Below are 12,443 nucleotides of genomic sequence, written 5' to 3'. Positions count from 1 at the left end.
GTGTAACGTCACATCTGGAGACGCTCTATTGACCCTTCACATTTGATGAAATTTACAGAAGCAGAAACGAAAATTTCGAGTCGAATATTTCTATTATTTGTATTTTTTATCGGACCGTGGAGACGCATCTCTGCATCTCTGCTCTACTCCTGCTCATCCTTTCCACGCGCGGCAGGAGTCCTCTTCTTGTTAATAGCGGCGCGTTTCTCCCGATTAACGACGCGACTCGTCCTTCCGAGTCGGGCTTTTATGAGGCGCCGTGCGCGCTCCAGCACTCGTAATTGAGGGTACGAGTGCGCCGTAATTAGGATATCGAAGTTCTAACGAAGTTTCTAATGCGCTTACCCGTGGATAGGTGGAGGAGGAGGAGGAGAAGGAGGAGCAGCATCGTCTGGGTGAAACGGCGAACGGCGGACGGATCCAATCGAGAGTGACAGAATCGTTGATCTGCTCGGATCCTGCACGCTTCGCGGAGCAGGGTCTCCGGCCGTTCCAGCATTTTTCACCCTACCTCGCCTTTCAGATCGCTGGAAAATATAAATTAGGCCAAGCGGCCCGTACCACCGGCCAGTTTAACGCAAGACCTCGATCGAAGATGATTAGAAATCACTGTGGTTCGCACCGGTCGCACGTAGATCGCGAATTTCTCTCTTTTGCCGCGACCGACGTAAATCCGTGATCCGTCCACCTGTCGTCCTGGAAAAACGCCGACGGAGGTCGAGCAGCGTAACAGTGTCGTCCTCCTGCGCGACGCGCGACTCTTCCTCGAAGCACGGAGATTCTCAGTCGCGCGCCGTTAGACGCTTCTCGCGTATCTAGTGCTGTTCTATCGCGATCAATTGCATTTTCATGTAATTAACTTCTTCAGGGATGAATTCATTAAAGTCAGAAGAAAGTTATTTTGTTTTGAAGTGACATAAATAGTTTCAAACAACGTTTGTTGATTATATGATTTCTCCTTTTCTTGTGGAACATCGTGGTGAATGTGTTTATTTAAAATATATAACAGATATATGTAAAATATATATATCATCAAATATATCAAATATATATATATATATATATATATATATATCATATATATCAATATATCAATATATTAATATATTAATATCTGAATATATCAATATATTAAAATATATATATATATATATATATATATATATATATATATATATATATATATATCATATCATATAAAGTATATATGTGTACATAAATATATATAAGATATATAAAAGATATATAAAAAGAGAATTGAATTCTGAACGTACATATATTAAGAAAAAAATATGTGTAATTATACGGAGAAATAAGTTATGATCAAAAAAACTATTTTTTAATTATATTCTTCTATAGTTATATTGTTAGTGATAACAATTTTATATGCAAGTATAGTTTATATGCAAGATAGTTGCAAGATAGTAGTACTATCATGTTACTACAAAATATATGGTTGAGGCTAAAAATAACTATAATTTTAGTTAGATCGATCCATTTCTTTCTTTCAGTACGCATGTGTCAATATCCCTGAAGAAATTAATTAATAATCAGTTGCAATCCGGCATATCGATCAGACCTAGCGACAGGTTTGCAGTAAAACGTATTCTAATTTTGACGGCTACTCGATATGAAAGTACTTGCACTATTCGACCTCAGAAGCGTGATGAGACTATTTTTCGCCGCCGCAGCGCGCTGAGAACTTCACGCTCTGATGGCCATTGGCAACCACATGTCGAACGCTACTTCCACGTTCCGATAGTGCTATGAAGCAAGAACTAATCCGACGGAATGGAACGACTACGAGAAACCCTTAACCTGACCGCCGTGTTCCTGCTAGCGATCGCTAACTTAGCCGCGTTATCGTCCTGCCAGAACCTCAGCACCTTCGCCACCACAATCGACATCGGCTCCACCGGCAGCGCCGATCAGCACACCAATTACTCCTGGTCGCAGCCACCGAACACGACGATCTCGATCTTTCAAGAGACCACGACCTATTTGCCGGTTCCGACAACTGACCAGACGCAGGAGATCCTCGACTCCGCGGAAACGGGTTTCCCATATCGTTATAGGGAACCGTCCCGTCTCGACGAGGAAGAAGAAGAAGACAATTCCGAGAAGCCTGCGGACCATGTGATACCTTATTCGGTGCACGAAGACGCGAGAGACGTGCCTACCCGGCCGGAATACGTCGCCCCGGGACTCTGGGCGAAGCCACCACCTGACAAGGACATCCCGCTCGACTTCGTGCCGACCAAGTTGCACGCGCAGGTCCGGGGAACGCATACCGTGAAGAGGTTGCCGCAACAAGAGGCGATTGAGAATGCGGAGACCGACGAGGAGAAGCATAACGCGCATCGTTTGAGAGAAATCGTCACCAACTCCAAAGTCAACACCGTCTACACCGAGGAGGGATACGAGGACTCGGCGTACGATCACGCGGGCCACGTCAGGGACGCCGATTTCCACGAGGGATTCGCGCGGAAGCTGCACGATCGAAAGAACGACAAACAGAGTTCTCAGAGCGGAAAGAGGAAGAAGGGAGAACACGGGAAACTGGTGCCTGACGAGTACAAGGAGTACGACGAAGACTATCAGGATCACCTGGAGGAGAACAGGAAGCGCGAGAAGACCTCAGACGATGAGCATAATTTGATAGGATACGGCAAAAACGCCTGGGAGAAATCAGAGATAGAACCCAAACTGGTAGTTGCGAATGGCGTGCAAGAGTTGGAGGAGGACATTGAGGAGGATGCCGAAGAGGCCGAGAGGAGCGAAAAGGTCTATCAAAGGCAGCAAGAATCAAGACCCTCCTACGAAGTCGACAGCTCAGAGTCAGAGGAGACACACGATGAGGGTGATTTAAGGAACGAAGAGAACAAGTCGGTCAAGTCGAAGAAGCAGAAGTCCAAATCGCTAAAGGAAAAGACCGATATTCTAGGTAAAGGAACAAAGACGTTGCGCAAGTCAGGGCAGAAGGAGAGGCTTCGTGAAGAAAGTCACGAAAAGATCGTACCTCCAGCTGAAGGCAGCGACAGTTTAGAGATCGACTCTGAAACATCCGCGAGTCCTCACGGTTTCGTGACGAACTCCCTGAACTTGGAAGTCACTAGATACGTCACTCCAACCTCGTTCCAACAACTCGACGAGCCGACGACGATCAATTACAGCCAGGTCCTGTGGGACTACTTCAAGACGAGCCAACAGCCGTTGCCAATCGCACTTATTCCGAACTCCACGACACCGAACCCGAGACTGGAAGAGCACACGCCAGTCGCGGTGGCCACCATCGACGGCCATGGTCCGTATCTGTTAGTGACGAAGGAGGAGACCTCGACATTGCCGTCAACCTTCTTTAGCACGAATTCCTTTCAACCGCAACGTCTCTTCTCTGACCCTGTAAACTTCGCGTCGAACTCCGTTGGAGAACAAGATCGTCTACCTGAACGAAGCGACGAAGTCAGCTACATCGGCGGCGTCAATAGCATGATAACCACGCCGACAGTCGCAACTTTCAGCAGCGTGCAGCCTCTGCTGCCCTTGCAACCCTTGCAGACCGCAAACATCGAAAACACGCAGTACTCCTCTTCGACGACCCTGCTTGACAATGTAGCGTCTACACCGACTATCATGACACTCAACTTCACGGAGGAAGCTTACTCGCGGGTTGACGATTATCAAGCGAACCCATTCCTCGGCCCCATCCTCGACAACAGCAACGTCGCTGTCACTCGTAACAAGTTCAAGTACCGAGTTCTGGTGAGACCAACGCCGAAGAAACCAGTTAAGCCAACAGCTCCTCCTCAGCCGCTCTACCAACAGACGCCTTCATCAACTATTCTCCAAGAGGATGACGGGAGCAAGAGAATCCGCGAAGACCTGAACGCCAAGTATAACAAAATACTGAATTACATCAAAGGCAAACACAAGATCAAGCCGCTCGCGGGAAGCAAGATTATTCTCCCGGGGGATCTCAGCCTGATAAAGCCGCCGGTTTCTCATCAGCAAGCCGTCTACCCAAGCTTCCCAACGAGTTATCCGATCGTGGAGCATTCGGGCGTGTCCATCGAAAGTGAGTCGTTGCGAGAGGCTAACAATTGGAGAGGCGCGTCGCGGGATCGCTCTCAACCGACTGATCCATCCTACCGTCTCAGCCCTCTCGTCTTCGTGCACCCTGCGCAGCTGTCTTACCGCAAGAACCTGCTTCCGGTCACGAAGCTGTTGCCGCCATCCCCGCTGCCGTTGCCGCCGATCGCGGGCACCTACATCACATACCACAGTCAACATAATGATTATCTTCCTCACGTCTTAGGCAGACCGCAGCAGCAGCAGCCACGCGATAACACGCTGAGACTTTTTCCGCTGACTCCCGACGCGAGCTGGAGACCCAGGAGGAGAAAGAGATCCGGTGATGGTAAGTTTCGCGGCGATTATGACGGCACACTCGATGTGAAAGCAGCGGCAAACAATGCTGCGGCTAATCTCGGCGCAGCGGATCAGCGAACTGAAGGTTCATCTAGGCTGATATCCGAGTGCAAATTGAATCTCGGAGTGGTTTGCCACGAGGAGTAGTAAATTTGTGTGGAACATCGCGATTAGGAAGTGGGGTTGGCACAAACTGATTAAAGTTTTTGTTGAGTAAAATAATTGGCAAATCGATAATCAAAATTAATCATCGTGTATGTAATGACAAATAATTTAATCGACTGATGAATCTAATTATTAATTAGAGTGCAATTAGTCAAATTAAAGTTTGATTTGTTTGATCATACATTGATTAATATAACGAATTTCATCAATATTGGGCATCAATTGATTGATATTTCTGTAAAGTGAAGTAAAAATTGAAGTAAAATAACCATCAAATCAATAAATTAATCAGTCGTCTTGTATGTAATCACAAACAATTTAATTGATTATTAAATTAATAAAATTAATTATTAATCAATGTGTAACCAATCCAAAAAAAGTTTAATTTATTTCATTATATTTTAATTACACTTTCATTATTAATTAATTTCATCAATGTTTAGTCATCAACATTCAACATTCAACATCACATTCATTAATAATCGACTAAGATTTTGGTTGACTAAAAAATTAGCAATAAACTAATATAATCAAAATTAATCAATTATGTCATATATAATCACGGATATTTTTTAATAATTTAATAATTAGTAATTCTTACAAATAAAATAAACTATATTAACTCGATATTTTTTAATCTAATTAGGACTTGCTATTTTCTTTTTAACACGCAAATTGTCTACGAGGATTTAATAGATAAATGATCATTTTTTCGCGCCAATACACTTCAGTGAATAATCAACCAGGACCAAGCTATCAACGACCTGTAAAATTGAATTTAGTTCTAGTCAGTTATTAACTTTTACCTCAATACTAATTATATTTCTACTCGGGTAAGACAAGGGGAAAGTTATCGAAATGGAGACTAATCAAGGGTGATACCCCTCGATTAATGTTTCAGACACGACGAGCGAAACCAGCCTTGTTATCGGCAAAAGTGACGAGAACGTCGACGAGTTTGCGAAGAAGAAGAGACATGTTTCACTGCGTGAAAGGCGACTGAGAGGAAATTCGAAGAAAAGCTTGACGAACGATGAGGATCACGAGAAGCTGCTGAACAAATCTCCGAAAATTAGCGGAGACGTTATCGACACAGAGATCGCGACGCGTTTCAACGAAACTGGAGACGCCAACGAGACTTCGACGGAGGACAAAGACAAAGGGAAAGTCGAAGTCGAAGTTCCTAGCTTCGATTACGTCGAAGAGCTCGCCGAAGACAGTACAATGAAACCTTCTACAACGACAGAAACCAATATAGACGGGAAGAAGTATCCCTTCTACAATAACAAGAACGTGCCTGTCGCGTCCGCCTTGAAGTACGTGGTCGACCCCAGGACAATCCCGCGGAAAACCTCGCGTGGAATGGAGTTCTACGACTCGCGCAACGCCTACAAGCAGTGCGACGAAGTAGAGGTCGAAGTGGACAAAGTGTTGCCCGAGAAAGAGGAGCCGGATCCGGAACGAGGTCCACAGGAGAATCTACCGCGTCTTCGTGGTCTGGGAGACAAGCTGGACTGCTTCAAAGCCAAGTACTTTGACGAGGACCCCTTGGACAACCCATTGTTCGCCGAGAAAGAGGTGGATGAGCCGAAACCACCCGCAGAATTGGACCCGGTGAAGTTCGCGTCCAAGGTCCTGCTGCTGCCCGAAGAGGACGACGACTACGTGGTGCACCGGGCTTCGAGGAAACCGGAACGCCACGGTCGCCAATGGAGGAGAAGGAATCCTCAGTACGAGAAGCACAATACGATACGAGTCGACTACAAGCACGACCCCAAGACTGGGAGAGGGAGGAACGCGTACTTGCATACGGTGAGGAGCTCAAGATTGCCGAACACCACGGTGCGCAGGATGAAGAACCGTGAACCGAAACCAAAAAGTGCCACCAGCACACCGTCCCCGAAAGTTAAGTACCAGACCGAGTCTTACCAGAATCAAGTGTACGAGGACGTGATGGGCAACATCAGAAATATGGCGAAAGGCTACGAAGTCTACGAGATAACCACTTTGCCGGCCGCCACGCAGATCCAAACGGCCGGCAGCGAGAACGCACCTAAGATCGCGGAGGACACACCGAATCTCTCCACGGAGAAGAACACGACGGACATCGCCAACGTCACGAGCGATAACGCCATGTCCTCAGAGATCAAGGGCCTGGTGCCTCCGCCGAAGTACTTGACTCCGAGGCGACTGGCGAATTACAGGAAGTACAGGCCGCTTGGTAACAGGATCTCGGTGTTGAGAGCTCCGAGTCTGCCTCATATCATTGCTCATCATCACGCTATCAAGATCAACAAGCGCAGCGCGAGAGCTATAAATTCCTCGGAAGATACGAGTGACAAGAACGAAAAGAAGACAGTTGAAAAACTGATAGAAGTCGTTGCTGTTAATGAAAACGACACGGTAACCAAGACGATGATGGCGACAAGCACAAATTCGACCCCCGCAACATTGGATTTAAAGATCGAAGAGAGCAAATTGGTATTCTCGCAGGAACAGCCGTTGTCATCAACCCTGAAAGTCGACGACAAGAAGAGACCAAGAAACTCGACGAGCAGCGACCTCAAGAACGAGGCGACTCCTCAGAGGGTCGTTTACACCATCCGAGATCGAATCAGGTACTCGAAGCCTAAATGGGACACCGAGGGGTTCGGCAAGTTCAGCGCAAGTCCGAAAACGACGGACGTGGACAGCAGGAGAAAGGAGCCCAGGTATAATCACTTCACGGGGAAGAGACCAGTCGTTGATTCGCGGGTCAATTCTACGACGCTAAGTACGATCGACAGCAACATTCTAACCATCGAAAGTGCAACGTCATCGACAAGAGGCAGGGAAAGTGTTACGACTGAGACTCATCGGCCGAGGGATTCCGTCGCGCGTCAATCGATCTATCCAGAGGTATCGAAGTATCCAGAGGTGGAAGTGGCCGAGAGTGTCAATGACGCAAAATCTAAAGAAAGCTCCGAGGAGAAGGACGACGAGGAGGATGAGGATAAGGTGGAGAAGGAAGAAAAACAAGAAAAGGAGAAGGAGAAAGAAGAGACAGAGAACACGTATCACGTTCATGAGGACGTCAACGAGAACGTCCCTGCGACTACAACGAAACTACCGGTTCCTTTGGATTTTAAGAAAATCTCAAACTTCCAAAAATATTTAGAAACTGATCCGCCAGGATACGCGGAAACGTTCCCAGAAGAAAAGAAACCATCTAATAAAAATTTAGCGAACATGAAAAACAAGTCGGAGGACAGCGACGAAAAGAAGGACCAAGATCGTTCCAAGAGCATGGCTGATTCCTGGGAAGACGATTCCTCAGATAAGACTGAAGAACAAGTAGAAGTGTCGATGAAGACGAAGAAGGAGAAGAAAAACGATAACGATTTTTCTGAGGAATCTTCTTCGAAGGAAGAGGAAGGCTCGAAAAACGACCAGACGTTCTTCACATACACGACGCGGCCGTCATGGGTCGAGGATTACAAGGACAACAAGCGTTTCGAGAATACACTCTATCGTCCTTTCCCATTCAAGAGATACAAGTCGATGATAAAGAAGGAACAAAGCTCGGAGGATGAAGATTCCGAAGAAAAGAGCGAAGAGGTGAATGAGGATTATGCATTCCCTTGGCAAAGTGACAAAGAAAGTGACAAGAGCAGAAAACTGAAGGGTGTTGACAGATACGAGTATCCTTGGGAGAGAAGAGAAAGACTAGCTAAGGAGCGCAGGAAAAGGCGGCAGCGAGCGAAGAAATTTAAAAAACTGATCTTAGATGACGAGGACGAGGATGAGGATGAGGACGAGGACGAGGATGAGGATGAGGAAGAGAAAGAGTCCAGAAGACGCGAGAGGCCCCTTCTTGTTTGGGAGAAGTACAAGGTTCCTTCTAAGGGCCACGTGAACACCAGACGCGACGTCTCGTCCCAAAATACGGACGACAGCGAACAAGAGTCCAGCAGCGAGGAATTGACGTTGAAGAAGTTCAGTAGCAGATACAACGCCGACGTGGAGCCGACGATACGACCCTTCAGTGCGCATGAGATCGGCAGGTCCATCAAAAAATTACTAGAGGACGACTTTAACGAGTCCCAGGAAGAAACTTCGAAAGAGAAGACTTTGATGGAAGAGATTTCAAAGGAAGTCAAAGATCACTCCGTTTCGCCCACAAAGGTGTGGCCTGCCACAAGTCGAGGGATCTCCAGAGGGACGCTCGTGCCGGAAGACGTCACGCAGCCGCCGAGAAGAAAGTCCGGAAGAAGGAGAACTTCTCATTACGACAGGGACATCACGAGCAGCTCGCGATTCGATTCAGCGAAGAAGCTGAAGAGCAAGGAGACCAATGATGAGGAAGAAGAAGAGAAGGAAAGACTCGTGAAGGACTACCTGAAGCTGAGCAAGAGTAAGTCGGAGAAATCAGGGTTGCCGGCAACAGTAGCGAGTAGCCAGGTGTTTAACATCACGAAGGAAGCTTCTTCTTCGACTTCTGCGCCACGTAAGAAACGTCGACGTGTTATACCCAAAAACAACTCCACCATCTCGCTCGACAACGCGCCTGCCGAGTCTTCCACCATGTCTTTTATCGAGTCTTCCACTAATGTCACCAAGAGAAGACGCAGGAAACCTCGAGTGTCCACCACAACGTCAGCTACGCCTCCAGCGAATGATCTTAAGACAAATAAGTCGGATTTTACGTATCTACGAAGAAGGTACTCAACAGGCGATATCGTGAAAACGGACAGACCGAATTCCACCGAGAAGATTCCAAGTTCCACTGCTAGCACGGCCAAAGCCGGCAGTGTGGAAACGGAAGCTTCGACCCCGAAGACGAGAACGATCGAACATCGGTCGCGAGTCTCGAAAGAGAAGGTCGTCACGAAGACGACGTATCCGAGCGAGACGGAGAACTTTGATGTCGCGAGGAAAAATGCAACGTTTGCGCTGCAAGAGCCGCTGAAGAAATTGAAAATCAAAGTAAACCGTCGGAACAGTAATAGTAAACAAAGAAACAATAATGGGAGTTCCGACATTAACGAGAAGCCGATTAAACGAAAGAACCAAGGGGAATATTATGACGTTCGGCTGAAGGAAGGTGATACCGGGAGATCGGTGACGTCGGAGAAACCTGAAGCCAAAGGAAATGAGAATCCTCTGAAAGATTTCGGGATGAGGAAAGAGGAGGTTAAGAAGATAAATAATTTTAGCCCTTTCAACGGGATCGTTAAGGATGAGAACGACTTTGAGGACGTGATGCCGTCAGAAGTAAGTTCGTCACCACACCACAGGACGACTCAGCTGACTCAATACAGCTCCAGACAGGCAACGTCCTCTTTGTCGTGGGTCTCTAATAATTACGATTAGTAAGGCACGGAATCCTACTTTCTTTTATTTTTTTCCCATGCAATGTCTTTAGAAAATGAAAATCTTGAATTAAATATCTGTGTCAGGATTGCGAATAATTAATTAACTTTTCAATTGATCATCGCGCGTATGATTGACGATTAATATGAGCCAATTCGATTGGAGACCGCCTAATTGACGATTGATTTCAACATATTCAATATAAGACAATTCGATTGACGATTCATTTCAACGAATTCAATTCAAGGCCGTTCAATTGGCGACTAGTATAAGCGAAGGGAGGATTATAAATCGTTCAATTAACCCTAGAAGGCAAAACTGAATTTACTGAGCTTCAAAAGCAAAAGTGGAGTGATACGGTACCGAGCTTGTCTCAATATTTTCTATCAATAGTAAATTAATAATTAAATAGTTTATTTTCTTCGTTTTTTAATGAGAAAAACGATTATGTATATAACATGTTTATTGTCAAAGAAATATTAAAAAATCCACTTAAAGCAAAACAATCACGAAAAAGTGCAAAAATAAATTTTTTTTAAATTTCGTTTGGGATGATAAGAAACCCCACATTTGATTTTTAGGATTAATAATTAAATTTAGCAAATTCAATTGAAGACTTTGTAATTGACGATTGATATGAGTAAATTCAATCAATTCAATCGAAGATTGTTCGGCGACGATTGTTAACCAGTACTACTTCCTCTCCCAACAACGCGAATCCTACTTAGCTTCTCAATCATTAGTATCTTCCATATGTGTGATATAACCATAAAATATAAAATATATAACCATAAAAATATAAAATATATAACCATAAATATCTACTATCCATAAAATTAAATGTAACCTTGAGTAATCGAACGCTTTTCGATTGGATCAATTATATTTGTTTATATTAATCGTTAATTAAACAGTTTTGAGTGAAATTTGTAAAGTTTATTTAATTAAAGTTTAATTAAAAGGTCTTCAATTAAATTTCAATTATTAATTAACAATCTTTGATTCCTTTCGCTCATATCAGTCGTTGATTGAACGATCTTTGATCAAATTCCTTGAATCAAACGTCAAATAAACATTCTTCAATTAATTTTGCTTGAATCAATCGTCAGTTAATTAAATCGAAGCATACTAATTCGAATTAATTATAATTGATTGAGAAAATAATTGATATTTTTACAACTCTGAAATCTATTAATACAACAAGCAACGACACTAAGGCCGATATTCATAGTTTAAACTATCTACAATCCTTGATTAAAGGTCGAGATCTTCGATTGATGAGAATATAATTAATTATGCTCATGATTAATTAATTAATTATGAACATAATTGATTACAGATTTGTGTTGATGAACTGTCATTCAGCAGTGTGGCTCGATACGTTTTTGTAAATTATGTAGAAATTAAACTAAATTTAATTAACGGAGAATTAAATTATGTAGAAATTAAACTAAATTTAATTAACGGAGAATTTTTTTGAAAATTAATGACGCTATAATTTGTTATCTAACAAATAATGAAACCGATCAGAAATTCATGAAGCTGATTTAATGAAATATTCATGAAGTTCTAATTTATTATTTATCAAATAATAACAGAGATACTCCGTGAATATCAGCCTAAACGTACAAAACATGAAAATTTTAAACAGTCCAATCAATTATTCATAATTTGATCACTAGTGACGCGAGTCCGCTAACAAAGAAATTTTACAATTTAAGACGTACGCGGTGAGCCACTTACTGAAGAATATTCCGCCGGGACGTAGAAACGATCAAGTCAAGCCGAGGATTGAGAACGATGCGTCTGTAATAAACGAGAAATCGAAGAAGCAAATTCGACGCAGCAAAGACAACGAAGACGCGACAGAGAGGCAGAAGTCGTTGTTGCAGACGAAGTTTATAAAGGATCCGCAACGCAGGCTGTACTATTACGTAGAGCGTAAATAATCCTAACTAGGGCTTTTACCGTTCGAGTGCAGAAGACATGAGTTTGGCTGCTCGTAGAACGGTGAACGTGAATACTCAGATCTTGAAAATTTTAAGATGTATAATCTGGGGGATAACTATACAATAATATTATTATATAGAATATATAATATTATTAAGATTATTAACAATAAATATTATAATAATATTATCATTATATATAAAGAAATATATTATATTTTATTATATAATAATATTATATATAACATATATATATATATATATATATATATATATATATATATATATAATATATAATAATATTATTATATAGTTGGAGCAAAATATCGCAAGGAGAAATCCTCGTCATTCAAATTTGCGATCGATCTTAGAGTTTACTCTTCTTTCTTTTACTTTATATGTGATTAATAATAATATATGAAGACAAACCGACCCCCCTCTTGGGATGGAGATTATCATAGTTATCGTTTAATTGTACAATTACAAGTGTAAGGAACTTGTAATTGTAATCACTAACAATAATTATCCTCACAAAGTTCAGAGATCTTT

General features: G+C 43.2%; 2 protein-coding genes across 3 annotated transcripts; both read left to right on the top strand.

Moving 5' to 3' along the window:
* Positions 1-576: 576 nt before the first annotated feature.
* LOC116852748 (myosin-M heavy chain-like) lies at positions 577-3,608 on the top strand. Its single transcript, XM_032833382.1, has 3 exons — positions 577-716; positions 1,692-3,487; positions 3,583-3,608. The coding sequence occupies exons 2-3, from the start codon at positions 1,792-1,794 to the stop codon at positions 3,606-3,608; spliced, it is 1,722 nt and encodes a 573-aa protein (XP_032689273.1). The 5' UTR covers positions 577-716; positions 1,692-1,791.
* Positions 3,609-3,623: 15 nt separating this feature from the next.
* LOC116852752 (histone-lysine N-methyltransferase, H3 lysine-79 specific-like) lies at positions 3,624-11,998 on the top strand. Of its 2 annotated transcripts, none has more exons than XM_032833387.1 (3): positions 3,624-4,417; positions 5,495-9,846; positions 11,667-11,998. In XM_032833387.1, exons 1-3 carry the CDS (start codon positions 3,634-3,636, stop codon positions 11,892-11,894), a joined length of 5,364 nt encoding a protein of 1,787 aa, XP_032689278.1. In that variant the 5' UTR covers positions 3,624-3,633; the 3' UTR covers positions 11,895-11,998. The 2 variants fall into 2 exon arrangements, with proteins under 2 accessions (XP_032689278.1, XP_032689279.1); XM_032833388.1 differs by having other exon boundaries at positions 5,495-9,944; positions 11,667-11,790.
* The last annotated feature ends 445 nt before the right edge of the window (positions 11,999-12,443 follow it).

This window comes from Odontomachus brunneus, unplaced genomic scaffold, assembly GCF_010583005.1.
Source record: "Odontomachus brunneus isolate Ranch 3 - 2012 unplaced genomic scaffold, Obru_v1 Obru_scaffold_254, whole genome shotgun sequence".
NCBI classification, from domain to species: domain Eukaryota; kingdom Metazoa; phylum Arthropoda; class Insecta; order Hymenoptera; family Formicidae; genus Odontomachus; species Odontomachus brunneus.
This window is presented reverse-complemented; position numbering and strand designations above follow the sequence as displayed.